Source organism: Mytilus edulis, chromosome 10 (assembly GCF_963676685.1).
Source record: "Mytilus edulis chromosome 10, xbMytEdul2.2, whole genome shotgun sequence".
In the NCBI taxonomy this organism is placed as follows: Eukaryota; Metazoa; Mollusca; class Bivalvia; order Mytilida; family Mytilidae; genus Mytilus; species Mytilus edulis.
In genome coordinates this window covers 14,992,842-15,006,916 of record NC_092353.1, presented here as the reverse complement: position 1 = coordinate 15,006,916, position 14,075 = coordinate 14,992,842, and the positions used below count along the sequence as shown (strand labels likewise).

The 14,075-nt window shown below is 30.9% G+C and overlaps 1 protein-coding gene across 2 annotated transcripts; it reads left to right on the top strand.

The window, feature by feature from the left end:
* Positions 1 to 15: 15 nt before the first annotated feature.
* On the top strand, positions 16 to 13,089 carry LOC139493490 (vesicle transport protein SFT2B-like). Of its 2 annotated transcripts, XR_011657013.1 has the most exons (9): positions 16 to 163; positions 2,911 to 2,997; positions 4,161 to 4,243; positions 5,837 to 5,918; positions 8,160 to 8,195; positions 8,754 to 8,845; positions 9,185 to 11,705; positions 11,750 to 12,460; positions 12,529 to 13,089. XR_011657013.1 is itself a non-coding variant. In XM_071281921.1 (7 exons), exons 1-7 carry the CDS (start codon positions 98 to 100, stop codon positions 9,222 to 9,224), a joined length of 486 nt encoding a protein of 161 aa, XP_071138022.1. In that variant the 5' UTR covers positions 16 to 97; the 3' UTR covers positions 9,225 to 13,089. The 2 variants fall into 2 exon arrangements, 1 of the variants encoding a protein (XP_071138022.1); XM_071281921.1 differs by having other exon boundaries at positions 9,185 to 13,089.
* Positions 13,090 to 14,075: the final 986 nt, after the last annotated feature.

The following is a 14,075-nucleotide window of genomic DNA, read 5'->3' as shown; positions in this document are numbered from 1 at the left end:
GTTCAAAGGGAGCCAACTTAAAAAACTTCCGTATCGTCACCGGAAGTGGGCTACATTACTATTAAAAATAAACCAAAACAGCAAAATAACTGAATAAATGGATAAACTGAAGAAGGCGTTGAGTGGAGATGATGGTGACGAGGAACAAGGGATCGTTACACAGGTTGTCACCAGAAATTATCAAAAATATTTAAATAGAGAATTGGACATTTCGCAATAATCATGATAATTTATCACACTCCAGTCTCCTAGTCCAAATAATAATTATTTGGACTATCCAGTCTCCCTGTTTCCGACCTAGTCCAAATAATTCTAACATCTTGAAAGGCTATTATATTATTATTCTTTGACGCCTTACATCGTCGCAGGAAGGCGTCAAAGCAAAAATTTAAAATAGCCTTCCAGGCCAAGACGTCATAGTTATTTGGACTATTTCCGACCACAGGGGCTTGTTTAGTGGGTCAGACGAGGTTTTACTGTCAATAGAGATCGCCATAGAGATCGCTATCATGGTATTTTCGGATAGCGATCGCCATTGACAGTAAAACCTCGTCTGACCCACTAAACAAGCCCCTGTGGTCTAACTCTTCTATAGTAGTAGTCCAAATAATTATGATACTTGAACAGTCGCTGTAATGCGTTAAAGCAAAATAATTATGATATAAAAAAGAAGATGTGGTATGATTGCCAATGAGACAACCTCAATCTCCACAAGAGACCAAAATGACACAGATATTTACAACTATAGTACCGCATTCACACTTTAAAATCTGCACCCAGGGGCGAACCCGGGTTAATTTACCCAAATTAATTACCCTAGTTCACACTTGATTAAAAATGAACCTGTTTTAAGATTTTCCCTTGCAACAAAAATAAAAACGTAGGGTGTCAAAATTGTAATCTACATCTGCATGTCCACTGTACATATTTTTTTCATCACAAATTCATCACAGATGCATTATTTTAAAGTCTGAAATATTTTACCCACATGGTTACTTTTGAGGAGTTCAATCACAATCTACTGCTTTCCATTTTTTTATGATTATATAATTCATGACCCAGTATATATGGTAACTGGACGTCTGTCAAAATATGACGTTTTTCTATGTATGACGTCACATGATGACTTATCATATATGTCACTATAGCAACAACTTCACATTAACTTCACTTTGCTTTCACACTTAGAAGTGAGGTAGTTAATCCGGGTTCGCCCCACTTTCATGACTTTAACTCCACCTCAAATGAGGGGTAATTTTAATCCGGGTCTGTCCAGGGATAAGGCCTTCACACTACCTAAATTTAACTCAGATTAACTGATTTGGTTCGAACCTGGTTTAAAAAGGCATAGCATGAACAGGGCTTAGGTCACCATAGGGCCTTCGACAATGAGCAAAGCCCATACCGCATAGTCAGCTATAAAAGGCCCCGAAAAGACAATGTAAACCAATTCAAACGAGAAAACTAACTGCCTTATTTATGTAAAAAAATTATGTATGCTAGCCTTTTTAGATGTCATAATTATTTAGACTACTGTAGACTCTAGTACATGTTTTGATTCTCATAAATGGATACAAACCTTATATATTTATACACCTTATCGCTATTCCAAGCTGACCCTAGAATCTGTCCCGCTTTAAAAGAGGGACGAAAGATACCAAAGGGACAGTCAAACTTATAAATCTAAAACAAACTGACAACGCCATGGCTAAAAATGAAAAAGACAAACAGAAAAACAATATTACACATGACACAACATAGAAAACTAAAGAATAAACAACACGAACCCCACCAAAAACTAGGGGTGATCTCAGGTGCTCCGGAAGGGTAAGCAGATCCTACTCCACATGTGGCACCCGTCGTGTTGCTTATGTGATTACAAATCAGGTAAATAGTCTAATTCGGTAGGTCACATTCATGAAAGGGAAGGGGATTGTAGTTACGACGTAAGGAACATATCGGATATCATTTGTGAAACAGTTATTCCATAACGGTCAACCAACTCGTGATGGCGTCCGTAAAATTTACGAAGGGATGATTTCAACTTTACCATTTGGAACTCTTGGTTTAATAGCTTCCTTGTGAGCAGTAACCCTCTATCAAGAAAATCATGATAGGAAATGCAAGCACGGGAATATCGTATCAATTGGGACCCAATTGGGAGATATATACCCCGTATGCAGGTGCTGCTGGAATGTTGCTACTTAGAAATGGAAAGTTCACAATTGGAAAGCTGAAATCATCTTACAACAATCAATTTTCCATTGTCATGATTGTGGGGTCAGATATTTTGTATCGGACGCCACAATTTTACAGGAACCTTTGTGATGTCCAATAATGTCGGACAAATAGTGATAAATAGGTGTATTTCATATAGGTGTCTAGTCCATTTAATGTGCTAATGCGGCGTAAAGCAACCAACAATCAATCAATCATATAATAATGAGGTCTTGCAAGGCTATTTAAATATTTTTCTGTGACTTCTTGCTGGTGTCCAAGAATTTTTTTTTATGGCCATGTAATTATTTGGACTATTAAATAAGTGTCATACCCCAAAGTAAAGTCTTCATTCCATGAAAAAACAAAATAAAACAAGAGACATTAACACTTTTTGTCAATCAGTTTATTATATTTAAAGCGTCAGACAGTGTGGTCAAATTTTTAAACTCAAAATCTTAAAAAATCAAAAGAAATGTTTGCAATGTCTTGAGAAATTTACAATTTTTAGTCATTTGAATTGTTTCATTTTTAAACTGTCATGACTGTTTCCTTCCCTTAATTGTTCTTGAAAGTTTTAAGAAAAATGGTAAGAAAATTCAGGTAGTAAATTTAATGAAACAGTCAAAACAAGTTTGTTTATAACATACATGACATATACAATAATATACATATATATATTTTAATTGACAGTTTTCTGATGCTACAAAGTTAAGTTGGGAAACCAGAATCAAAGGTTTCGTCATATGTTTTGTGTTGGGTGTTGTTTTATCTATACTGGTAAGTACATTTAATTTGTAAACATTTACTGCATAACATTTAATATAAGAAAATTAGGTATGTCAGAGTGCTAATGAGACAACTCCTTATCCAAGTCACAATATGTTTCAAGTAAACCATTATAAATGTAGGTCAAAATACAGTCTTAAACACAGAGCGGTGACTCACACTTAACAGCAAGCTATAAAGGCCCCATAAATGAAAGTGTAAAGCCATTTAAACAGGAAAACCAACCCTCAGGCTCTAATTTTTATAAAAATGAGAAACGAGAAACACTCATGAACCTCACCAACAAACAACAACTACTGATTATCAGATACAAAATATAGTACATTTTTTGTTGTCACTAGTCATTTTATTATAAGTTCTACCTAGTCATGCAAGTGGAAAGTAAATATATTTTAAAAACTTATTGTTTTTGGAGCCAAAGCTGCATTGACTAGCTACATGTACACATAGAACTCTGGTTAATACATTTTGTACATGTACATGTATTAGGTAATGTAACCTGAACCAATCTATTTCACCTTGAGGAGAAATTTTAAGTCGAAAACTGGCAATCTTGAAATATATCCTTGTGATACTTAACTTTCAATGACCAGTTCCAACAAAGAATGGGTTATTCAAACTTCCTTCAAATTCACAATAGTACCTACTTAAAGGTTTAGATGAGATGATAATGTTAATAAAGATAGATATATATATGAAGAATGTTACACTGATTTCATAAATTATTTGTTAATGTAATAAGGAAGAAAATAGTCACTAATGGTTTCATAAGATAATTTAGAATTATGAATGATATATATTTTTCAAGTACTTTTCTTTGAAATTAAACTAAAAATAGCTGCATTTGGTCTATATGTTATATCCTACATGTGTATGATAAAAATAATTAACAAAATGATAATTTCTATTCATTGCAATGATATACTGATAAAATCTGTTTAAACATTTTCCTTTGATATTTGATTAATATTCAACATTTAGATACCAGTACATGTATTTTTATATACATATTCACTTAAAAAAATATCAGGATTCTTGTAGAATAATAATTTCCTTTGTCAAAGTCCACAAACAGTCTAGTTTCTTCAACACATGTGTGTTACATTTGTATGTGCAGAAAATGACTTTTATTTCTTGACATGTATTTTTTTCAGGCTACAGCTTTATTATTCATGAAAAATGGTTTAGTGATATTTGCAGTTTTATATACTTTTGGAAATGTCTTGGCACTGGCCAGGTAGGTACATTTTTACAAAAAAAACTTGTATTAAATTTGTTCTTGTTTGCTACATATGATTTTTGTGCATTTTCCCTCTCATTCACAGACGACAGGATAGGAGACAATTTATCTCATTTGACAGCTGGATATGTACAGCCAGAAGTTGGTGCGATAAATCCTCTCACTAGTTTGGTAGAGCCAGAAGTTGGTGCGATAAATCCTCTCACTAGTTTGGTAGACCTCACATCCTTAACTTGCTTCAGTGTTTGCTGAATGCCATTGGAAAATATTTCTTCAGTATTCAGTTCTCATGGTTCTGTTTTTTGATTTTAATCTTTGATTATTTTTTTTACATTTTATAAAATTACAATGATTGAAGCCTCTAACTTTTTATAACGCAGAAATTATCAGTAAATCTTGTTCAACAATGTTCAATTTAACTTGCAGTAGTTTGTTGTATCAATGAATTTGATGATAGTCTCGTATCTCTTTACATTCATATTCATGATAATGTTCATAAGCACAAGTGACAAGGGTTAAATTTTTAGTACAATTTTTTCCAGTACTACCTTACATAATGATGGTCATCATCTTGACACTGATGAGTTGTAACAAGTCAGGGGACTTACTTAAACAAGTGATTTTCTTAATCACTGATTCAAGTAACATTATTTCCATAAAGGTTGGAAGTTAGAGTTGTCTTTCTTTAATAATCACCTATTTAAGTAGTACAAATTAATCACTAGAAGAAGTGATTTAATATTAGTGTAGCTTTAAATATAGAATACTAATGATCCAGGGACTAATTATGTTTCTAAAGTTATCAGAACCAACATCTGTGTTGTCTAGGATGACCAGGTCATTTCAGGTGATGACCTTGTACTGAATCTAGGATAATGACATAAAAATCACTTGTTTAAGTATCAGACCTCAATTTCCTTCCCAAAAATCACTTCTTTAAGTATCATTCTTTTAATAACCCCCACTAATTTCAACACCCCCGAACAGTGAAATTTTTATCGCGAACAGTAGAATTTTATTACATAATCTGAAAGATGAAACCTTGAACTTCACAGGAAAAATACTCCCACTGCTGTGAAAAATCTTTAAAAAAAGTATCAGTTCATTATGTAAAGCCATTATTATAGCATTTTTTCAACTAAAATAGAATTTTCAGGTAAATGATAGCATCAAAGGCATAAACCTTGCTACTTAAAAGAAGCAAAAAGTTCATATTTTTATATTTTACTAATTAAAAGATGTTATTTAAACCTATGTGTTTAAAATTTTGAAAAAACTACAAAATCCCAATTTGTGACAAAACCTTGAATTTGCTACTCAAATAAGTGATTTAAAAATCACTTATTTCAGTAAGTCCCCTGACTGGTAACATGTGAGCACATTTTGGATCTGTGGGATACATACTTCCTGTTTTCAGATACTGTGTATTACTAGTGGGGGTATGCTAAGCATGACAATGCATGCATTATTGTTATATCATATATTACACTGTATTTTAAAAGTAAAATTAGTGATATTTTCATAGGAACCTATAGGTTACTAGATTCAGTTAATAATTCTTGTTCTAAATTAAAGTTATTTCCCTTACAGCACATGTTTCTTGATGGGACCATTAAATCAGTTGAAGAAGATGTTTGCCAAGACCAGAATTATAGCTACAATTTTAGTGCTGGTAGGTGATTTGCATTGTTGGCAGGATATAAACTTTTTGATATCAATTTTTTTTTCATATTTACATATATATGTCAATTAAATTATCATATTTTTTTTAAATGATATATAAACATTAAACATGCATATAATTTTTCCGCTGATTAAAACTGATTTAACAATTTATTTTTTATACGACTGCAAACAACTTTTTGGGATCGTATAATGGTATGATGCCGCCGTCTGTGTCCTCTGAAGATGCATTTTGGTGTCTGGACAATAACTTAAGTTTACGTGAACGGATCTCTTTGAAATTTAATAAGAAGAACCAATACCTCAAAAGGAAGGTTGGGATTGATTTTGCTGATGATGGTCCCAACTGTTTAGGAATTATTTCAAACATCTTCTCCTCTGAAACCACTGAACCAATTCCAACCAAACTTAAGCTGAATGATTCTTAGGGTATCCAGAATAAAGTTTGTGTTTTAATTTCTGTTTTGTCAAAAAACATGGCCACCATGGCTAAAAATAGAACATAGGGGTAAAATGCAGTTTTTGGCTTATATCTCAAAAACCAAAGCAGTTAGAGCAAATCTGACATGGGGTTGAACAATTCATAAGGTAAAGTTCTATCAGCCCTGAAAATTTCAGATGAATCTTATAATCCATTGTTGGGTTGCTGCCACTAAATTGGTAATTTTAAGGAAATTTTGCAGTTTTTGGTCATTATCTTGAATAGTATTAATGTTAAAGATAGGCTGTAAACAGCAAATATGTTCAACAAAGTAAGATCTACAAATAAGTTTATGTGACCAAAATTGTCAATTGACCCCTTCAAGAGTTATAGCCCTTTAAGGACAATTTTAGACAATTTGTTGATAATGTTTTCTAACTTTGAAAAATCTTCTTGCCTGAAACCACAGAACAAATTCATACCAAACTTAAGCTGAATGATCCTTAGGGTATCTAGAATAAAGTTTGAGTTTAATTTTCTGTTTTGTCAAAAAACATGGCCACCATGGCTTAAAATAGAACATAGGGGTAAAATGCAGTTTTTGGCTTATATCACAAAAAACCAAAGCATTGATAGTAAATCTGACATGGGATAAAAGTGTTTATCAGGTAGAATTCTATCAGCCCTGAAATTTTCAGATGAATCTAACAACCCATTGTTGGCTTGCTGCCACTAAATTGTTAATTTTAAGGAAATTTTGCAGTTTTTGGTTATCATCTTGAATGTTATTAATGAGAAAGATAACTGTAAACAACAAAAAAATTTCAGCAAAGTAAGATCTCAAAAATTAAAATTAAACTTTGTTTGATTTCATCAAAAATTTAATTCTTAAGGTTCTTAGATATGCTGAATCTAACCAAAAAAAACCGAACTACGATGAAATTGGACACTTAAAATCTTAAACGAAAGATAAATGCCAAAAAATCAAGGTGAGCGATGCAGGCTCTTAAGAGCCTCTTGTTGTAGTTTCTGTACAATAACTTGTGTGTAACTGTATGGATTTCTCTGACATTGTACCACAAAGTTCCAAATCACAAAAGGAAGACTGGGATAGAGTTTGGGGTTCATTGCCCCATTCATGCAGGAACTAGGGGCCAAAAAAGAGCTAAAAACAAGCATTTTTCTAGTTTCCAGACAATAACTTGTGTTTAATTGTATGGATCTCTCTGAATTGTACTACAAGGTTCCATATACTACAATGGAAAGGCTGGGATCGATTTTTGGGGTAATTGGTCCCAGGGGGGATTCAAAAAGTTTGGGGTGTTCCAATTTTTTTCTTCAAAATTTCTCAAATTTCAAATTTTTGAAAAGTTTCAAGAAGAAATCTTTGATTGCACAGTATTGCGTAATAAATTTGTAAGATCTTAACATTTGTTTTGTGTGAGAAACCTATATTATGTCAAACATTTGGTCACAATCCAAATTCAGAGCTGTATCAAACTTGAGTGTTGTGTCCATACTTGCCCCAACTGTTCAGGGTTCGACATCTGAGGTTGTATAAAGCTGCACCCTGGGCAGCATCTGGTTTTATTGTGAATTTGTAATGTTTTATAGTTTGAAGGAGTATGTCCTATATGAATCACATGGTCTGACAGCAGTATTAGAATATTGGAAAGAAAAAACATATATAAATCGTTTACTACTTCATTTAATAATTTCAACAATGTATTGTTAAAACATAAATGAATGTGTGATATTTAACACTCTTATAATTATTACATATAACTATAACTTGTCTTTTTCTTGCAGGTGATGTTTGTTCTCACATTAGTTTGTGCTTTTGCAGTAAGTACAAGTTTAAAGAGAAATTTTTTAACTACCAATTTTTTTTATACGTCTAAACTGTTGCATTTAAAGATACATTGGACCCAGTGAAGGTCCTTTCACTCACAATAGTTTAACCAATTTTAAAAGCAACTTATGAATTCCCCTTACATTTTCAATATTTGACATCCACCCTAGGTGAGAATTCAAAGTGCCTTCTCTAGATCCCATGTATGTTTAATAAAAGAGCCTTTATGATTTACATTTTAAAGGTTACTGTATAGTATACATAGACAATTTTAAAGAAAATAAGCAATGATTAGATGGTTAAGAATTGACCTTCAAATTGAAAATTGTTTGATATTGGAGGACCTTTTTAAGGGAATGCTATAATCAGTAAGGCTTTTGATTTTTTTTTCTGTAAAATACTGTGGCACGCAAAATGTTCAGATCTATTGTCAATTATTTCCTAGTTTCTTCATCTATGAAGCTAAATTATTTTTAACAAGTGAAGCAAGTGGAAATTTTTTTATTTATTTTTATATGAGAAAATAATATAATGTTTTCTATTCTTTACAGCTGAAAAATGGTGCAGCACTGGCGATATTGTGTTGTGTTTTACAGTTTTTGGCGTTGACATGGTACTCATTGTCTTACATACCTTATGCCAGGTAATTATATCTCTTATATTTATTCTGATTATAAGGAAAATAAGTTGTGATTGAAACTGCTGGTCCTATCTCACAGTAGTTGATCTTCTGTAAATATAAAAAAAACTATACTATACTAGTATACTTAAAAAATAAATGATTAGAGAAATATTTTTATGATGTGTAATTTCTGAGAAATCATTATTTGTATACTGAATTTTAGTTGAAATTAGTCATGAATTTATGATAGTTGACACACTCTTGACCTAAGAGGGTAGTTATTTATGACTAAGTCGTGTCCTAAGTCATATAACAACATTATACAGATTCATATTGTATTGTTTTTAACTTTTATTTCAGGGATGCTGCGAAAAAGTGTTTTTCTGCCTGTTTAGATTAGATATCAACCATACACAGATTTAAGATCAAGGGCACAGAAATAATTCATTCTTGTCTCAGTGCTTGTCTTACTAAGAATCAAGGAATAGTGTAATTTGATAGAAAAAAATCCATATAAATTTTTATAGATTGATCCAATTTCTGTAGAAATTCTTTCAAGATTAAATTTTTATTTCCTGTCAGTAAGTAAATTGAGATATGAATTGTAAAGAATACACTATAAACAAATCAAACAATGGGAGATAAATCAATAATAATAGTCCCAACACAGTTTTTTTTGGATATTGTCTGATTCTTATAAAGGCTAGTATTTTAACATAACGAAGAGAAGTTACTCAGCAAGGACACAGGAGGTTCATCTTCTTTGCAGCACATACCATTGATCAAATTTCATTAAGTATCTTGTTTAATTGTTTGTTTACTATCATTGAAGTTATTTATTATTTGTATGTAAATTTTTTGTATATTGTAAAAGTTAGTATTTTATGTATAATGAGTGAATGTGTGACCTAATATGAAAGTTTTATTGATTGATTGTTGGTGAGGACGTAGCCATCAAGTTGATAAAGAAGGAGGGGAAGTGTTTTGTAATTTTTTTTATGATGATGAGGTCCAAAATTGCTTTGAAGAGTAGTTTCATTTATAGATATTCTCCATGTAACTTCGGCATTAAATTTTGTATTATAAATCTTGTTCTAGGTAATTAGCTATGTTTACTTGATTCAATGCATTAACAAATTAAACTGAAAAAACACTAAGCATCTGAGGCACCCTTTGAATATATTACTTCGAAATAGAAAGTCAAAATATTTTTCATTTCATAGTTAGATATTAAATATTTTAAATATTGTTTTTATTAGTGATAAAGAAAATACATTTCTTCTTTGATTTGAAACTGTTTCACAAACTGACCTGATTTGCCAAAATATATTTTTTTATCTTCGTATGAGCTGCCTAATAGGATTTTTTTTAGATATCATGTATGTTTACCATTAGATTCATATAGAAAACTAGTAGGAAACTTAGCAAACTATTAAAAGTTTTGACCGCAAGTTGTTTGTAGTGTGTTGTCATTGGGTTGCCGTCTCATTGACATATTTACAAATTTTACTTCATTCATATTTACTATGTAAATTCATCGCCAAGTTTTCAAGCAGTTGGGAAATCAGTGTAAATTGGCAATTGTAGACAACTGATAAAATAATTTTTTGAATGAAATGTCTATAAACACTATTTGAGGGAATAGTTTTTAACTTTTTCTGACAGAATGTGAAATTTTTTATTCATAGTAATTTTGATTGTAATGTAATATCACATCATAAGTGTGGGAAAATATAGAAGGTTGAAATATTGCTTGGTCAACCACTTTAGCTAATTTAAGAATGGAATGCTTCTTTTTGTTTATTATTGGGATGTTAAACCGTAGACCAAAGCCCCATTTTATATGAAACATACAAGCACTTTATACTAGAAGTGTGTGTACATTCAACATTTACACAACCATATAGAATAACAAAACAAAACGCATTCGATTCTAATAAATGCATTTAATGCCATTGCCATGAAATATGAGTTACATTAGGCCTTCATTTGTCTTTCTACTCATTACTTTAACATTGTCATTGATAACTTTTGTCATGCCTTGGCCAATCAAAATTATGGAATCATATGAAAGGTCTTTATAATGAAATTATTACCTCATGAGATCTATTTTATGATGAAGCTTAAAGGTATATACATGGGATACTCATAATTGTTTAATGTAAGCATTGTATACAAAGTACTTCAATAGGTGGGTAGAAAATATCAATGCATAAAAGGGTACTGGTTAATGACTTTTTAACTTTTCTTTTTCTGTTGATCACATTACATGGTCATATCTTGTAAAGTTTCAGGTATGGATATGTTAGCTGTTGAATATTACATTTTTTAACAGTTTATTCAGATTTAAGGAATATATAAATGAATACAACCCAACTACATATAAAAAAACAAGAGACATCTGTATATGGTCTAAAGCAAAAGACAAATGTCTATATAATTTATTGAACTATAAATTACTAGGGTCTTAACAATTTGTTGATAGTTTTACATTATCAATGTTCAATAACATCACACTCTTTAAAAGACGCACACTGGTTCTTAAACAATATGAATTTTTCATGAGCAGCATTTCTTTTCGGGTCCATACGAACATGCTCAAAACCTTATTTGAAAATATGTTTTTATAAAAGGGTTTAGCTTTTTTTATGAAAATTTAAATTGGTGTATCTGCTCTTTTGTAATTGTAAAAAAAAGCTATTGGTATCACAAAAAGGATTTTTAAATTGATATTTTGTAACAAGAATGTATTTTTTTATTGTATTTGATATTAAAAATGTATATTTTGGGTAAAATACTGTTTAAATATTGTCGTAAATCCTTCCAGTGCTTACCTTGCCATTAATTGCTATAATGTTATTTGGTGCTGTTTTGTAAGAGGGTGATAATTTGGTTCCCACTATTAATGGTAAAAATTGTGTTAAGTATCATTTTTCTGGTTGATGCTAATGGTAGTTAAAAACTAGGATATGATGGAGAAACATTTTTCATACATTTTTATGGGAACGGTAGCAAACGGGTTATTTTAAAGCTTTACAGAAAATGCAATTCCACCCTCTGGTTAGAGATCAATAAAAATCTTGCTTGGTTGACATTAATCCATCTACCAAACAGAAGAACTATAAAACAACAGTTTGGATGATTCAGTGCTATTTATTGTTAAAAGTGCCTTTTCCTAATATATATTGTGTATGATTTGCCTTTTGGTGCATATGATTGTATGTTGTGACCCTTTAAAACATCTTAAATCTAATTATGTTAATGCATGCATTATATATGTATGGGGAATTTAGATTAATAGATTGTAGAAATTGTCTCTAAACAAAGTAGGTTTTGTTTGGTAATATGAATAGCTTCTCGGAAACTGAAAGATATACTTTCACATGTCAGTATGGAGATTATGGCTAAATAATTTAGTACTATTGTTATTTTATAACATTCTATGCCAAATTGAAATTCATATGGTCTAATACCTCTATAGGATTTAGAAAATAATTCACTTAGTTTTCAAATATCATACCAATGGTAAATATATGATAAGAGCTGGATCCAATAGAAATCGACCTTATGCAAATCAATGTCTGTGATTTTCAATACAACTGTTAATATTTTTGGTTTGAAAATTTGGTAAGCAAAGTCTTTAACTGTTGAGGAATTGAGTTGATATAAGACTGTTAATATTTTTGGTTTGAAAATTTGGTAAGCAAAGTCTTTAACTGTTGAGGAATTGAGTTGATATAAGAACTCTACAACACAGACATTCATCTTTGATATCGTATTTGAAAGTTCCCAAACCTATCAAAGTCTTATACATGTACATATATACATGCCCTTCATATGGTAGATTTCTATTTGACATAGCTCATATGATAAACATTTATTTAAAATTTAAAAATGTATAAATTTATAAATGTTTTTCATAGAGCTCTTCTCTCCTTATTTTTGGAACAATGTAACTTTTTAAATTAATTATTTCAAGTTTGTATTTAGACTTAATAATAAAAGCACTATTTAGATATGAATGCCGGTTAAATTTTATGAAAACTACATAACTTGTTGAAAATGAGTAAAATTAATGCATGCTCTTCATATTTTGATTTTGATGAAATATTTACATAAACTGCCTTCCAAGACCTTTCTGTATATTATTAAATGTTTAATGCATATGTTATGTTTGTGTTTGTCATTCCTAAATTGTTTGTATACTTGAACATGATAAAAAGTGTATGATGCCTGATATGAGAAATAAAATATATTTTAATGTTGACTAGTACTATTTTGTCATGAATGTTTAAAATAATGAATAGTTGAGAAGACAAGATTTATTTAAGCTCAGGATATTAGCCTTATAGAAAGCACCAAACCTGTTTTATAAAAGCTCTCCAAATGGCAGATTTGCTGACACACACATACTTCCACACTGATATCCTGGGTCCATGTAGAATTTAGTTTATTTTTACCACATTTCTATTAGCCCACAACAAAAATAGTAATGACAATATAACTGTGACTTAACTGTTCATGTTTTTACTTGCCTCAGCAGTCATGTACAAATTTACAAAAGGTTAGTTTGTATGGCTGTATGAGGTTAACCGATCATATAGGTAAAATATTTTATCCAACTTTTAGGAGAAGACTTGCACAGTCCCAAATGTCTGTAGTGCAATTTTAAAATGAAGTCTTTTGTTCTATAGATAATCATCAAACACAGCACGCTTACGGTCAGAAACTTTTAGTTTACACAAGACTAAGCTGACTTACTCAAAATAAATAGTTGAAAAATCAAAACAAATATGAATCAAACAATTTGTGCCAAGTACAGTAAAGACCCTCTGCCTAAGTGTAGGTACACAATTTTGATTAATTTCATTTTTTTTCATTTTGGATATTAACTGAAATTAACCTTATTTTGGATATTTCATATCAATTCAGAAGTGATGACTATCCTGCAAGTGGCTTTAACCACAAATACGAAACACAAAAGAGCTCAATGGTCGTAAATAATCATCGGAGATATCAAGTTAATAATAATAAGAATAATAATGATAATAGTAATAAATTCTTTATTTAACGAAGGTAACTCATTTAACATATATAATAACGTTTTACACAAGATGCGTGTTTCATTTACATTCACTCCCGAGTGGCTTGGAAACTATCAGTTGGAAGGCCAAAACAAATATGAAGTTTAAAAACGTTGATGACCAAATCATTCGAAAAATTGTGCAAATATACGCATAGGCCGTTAATG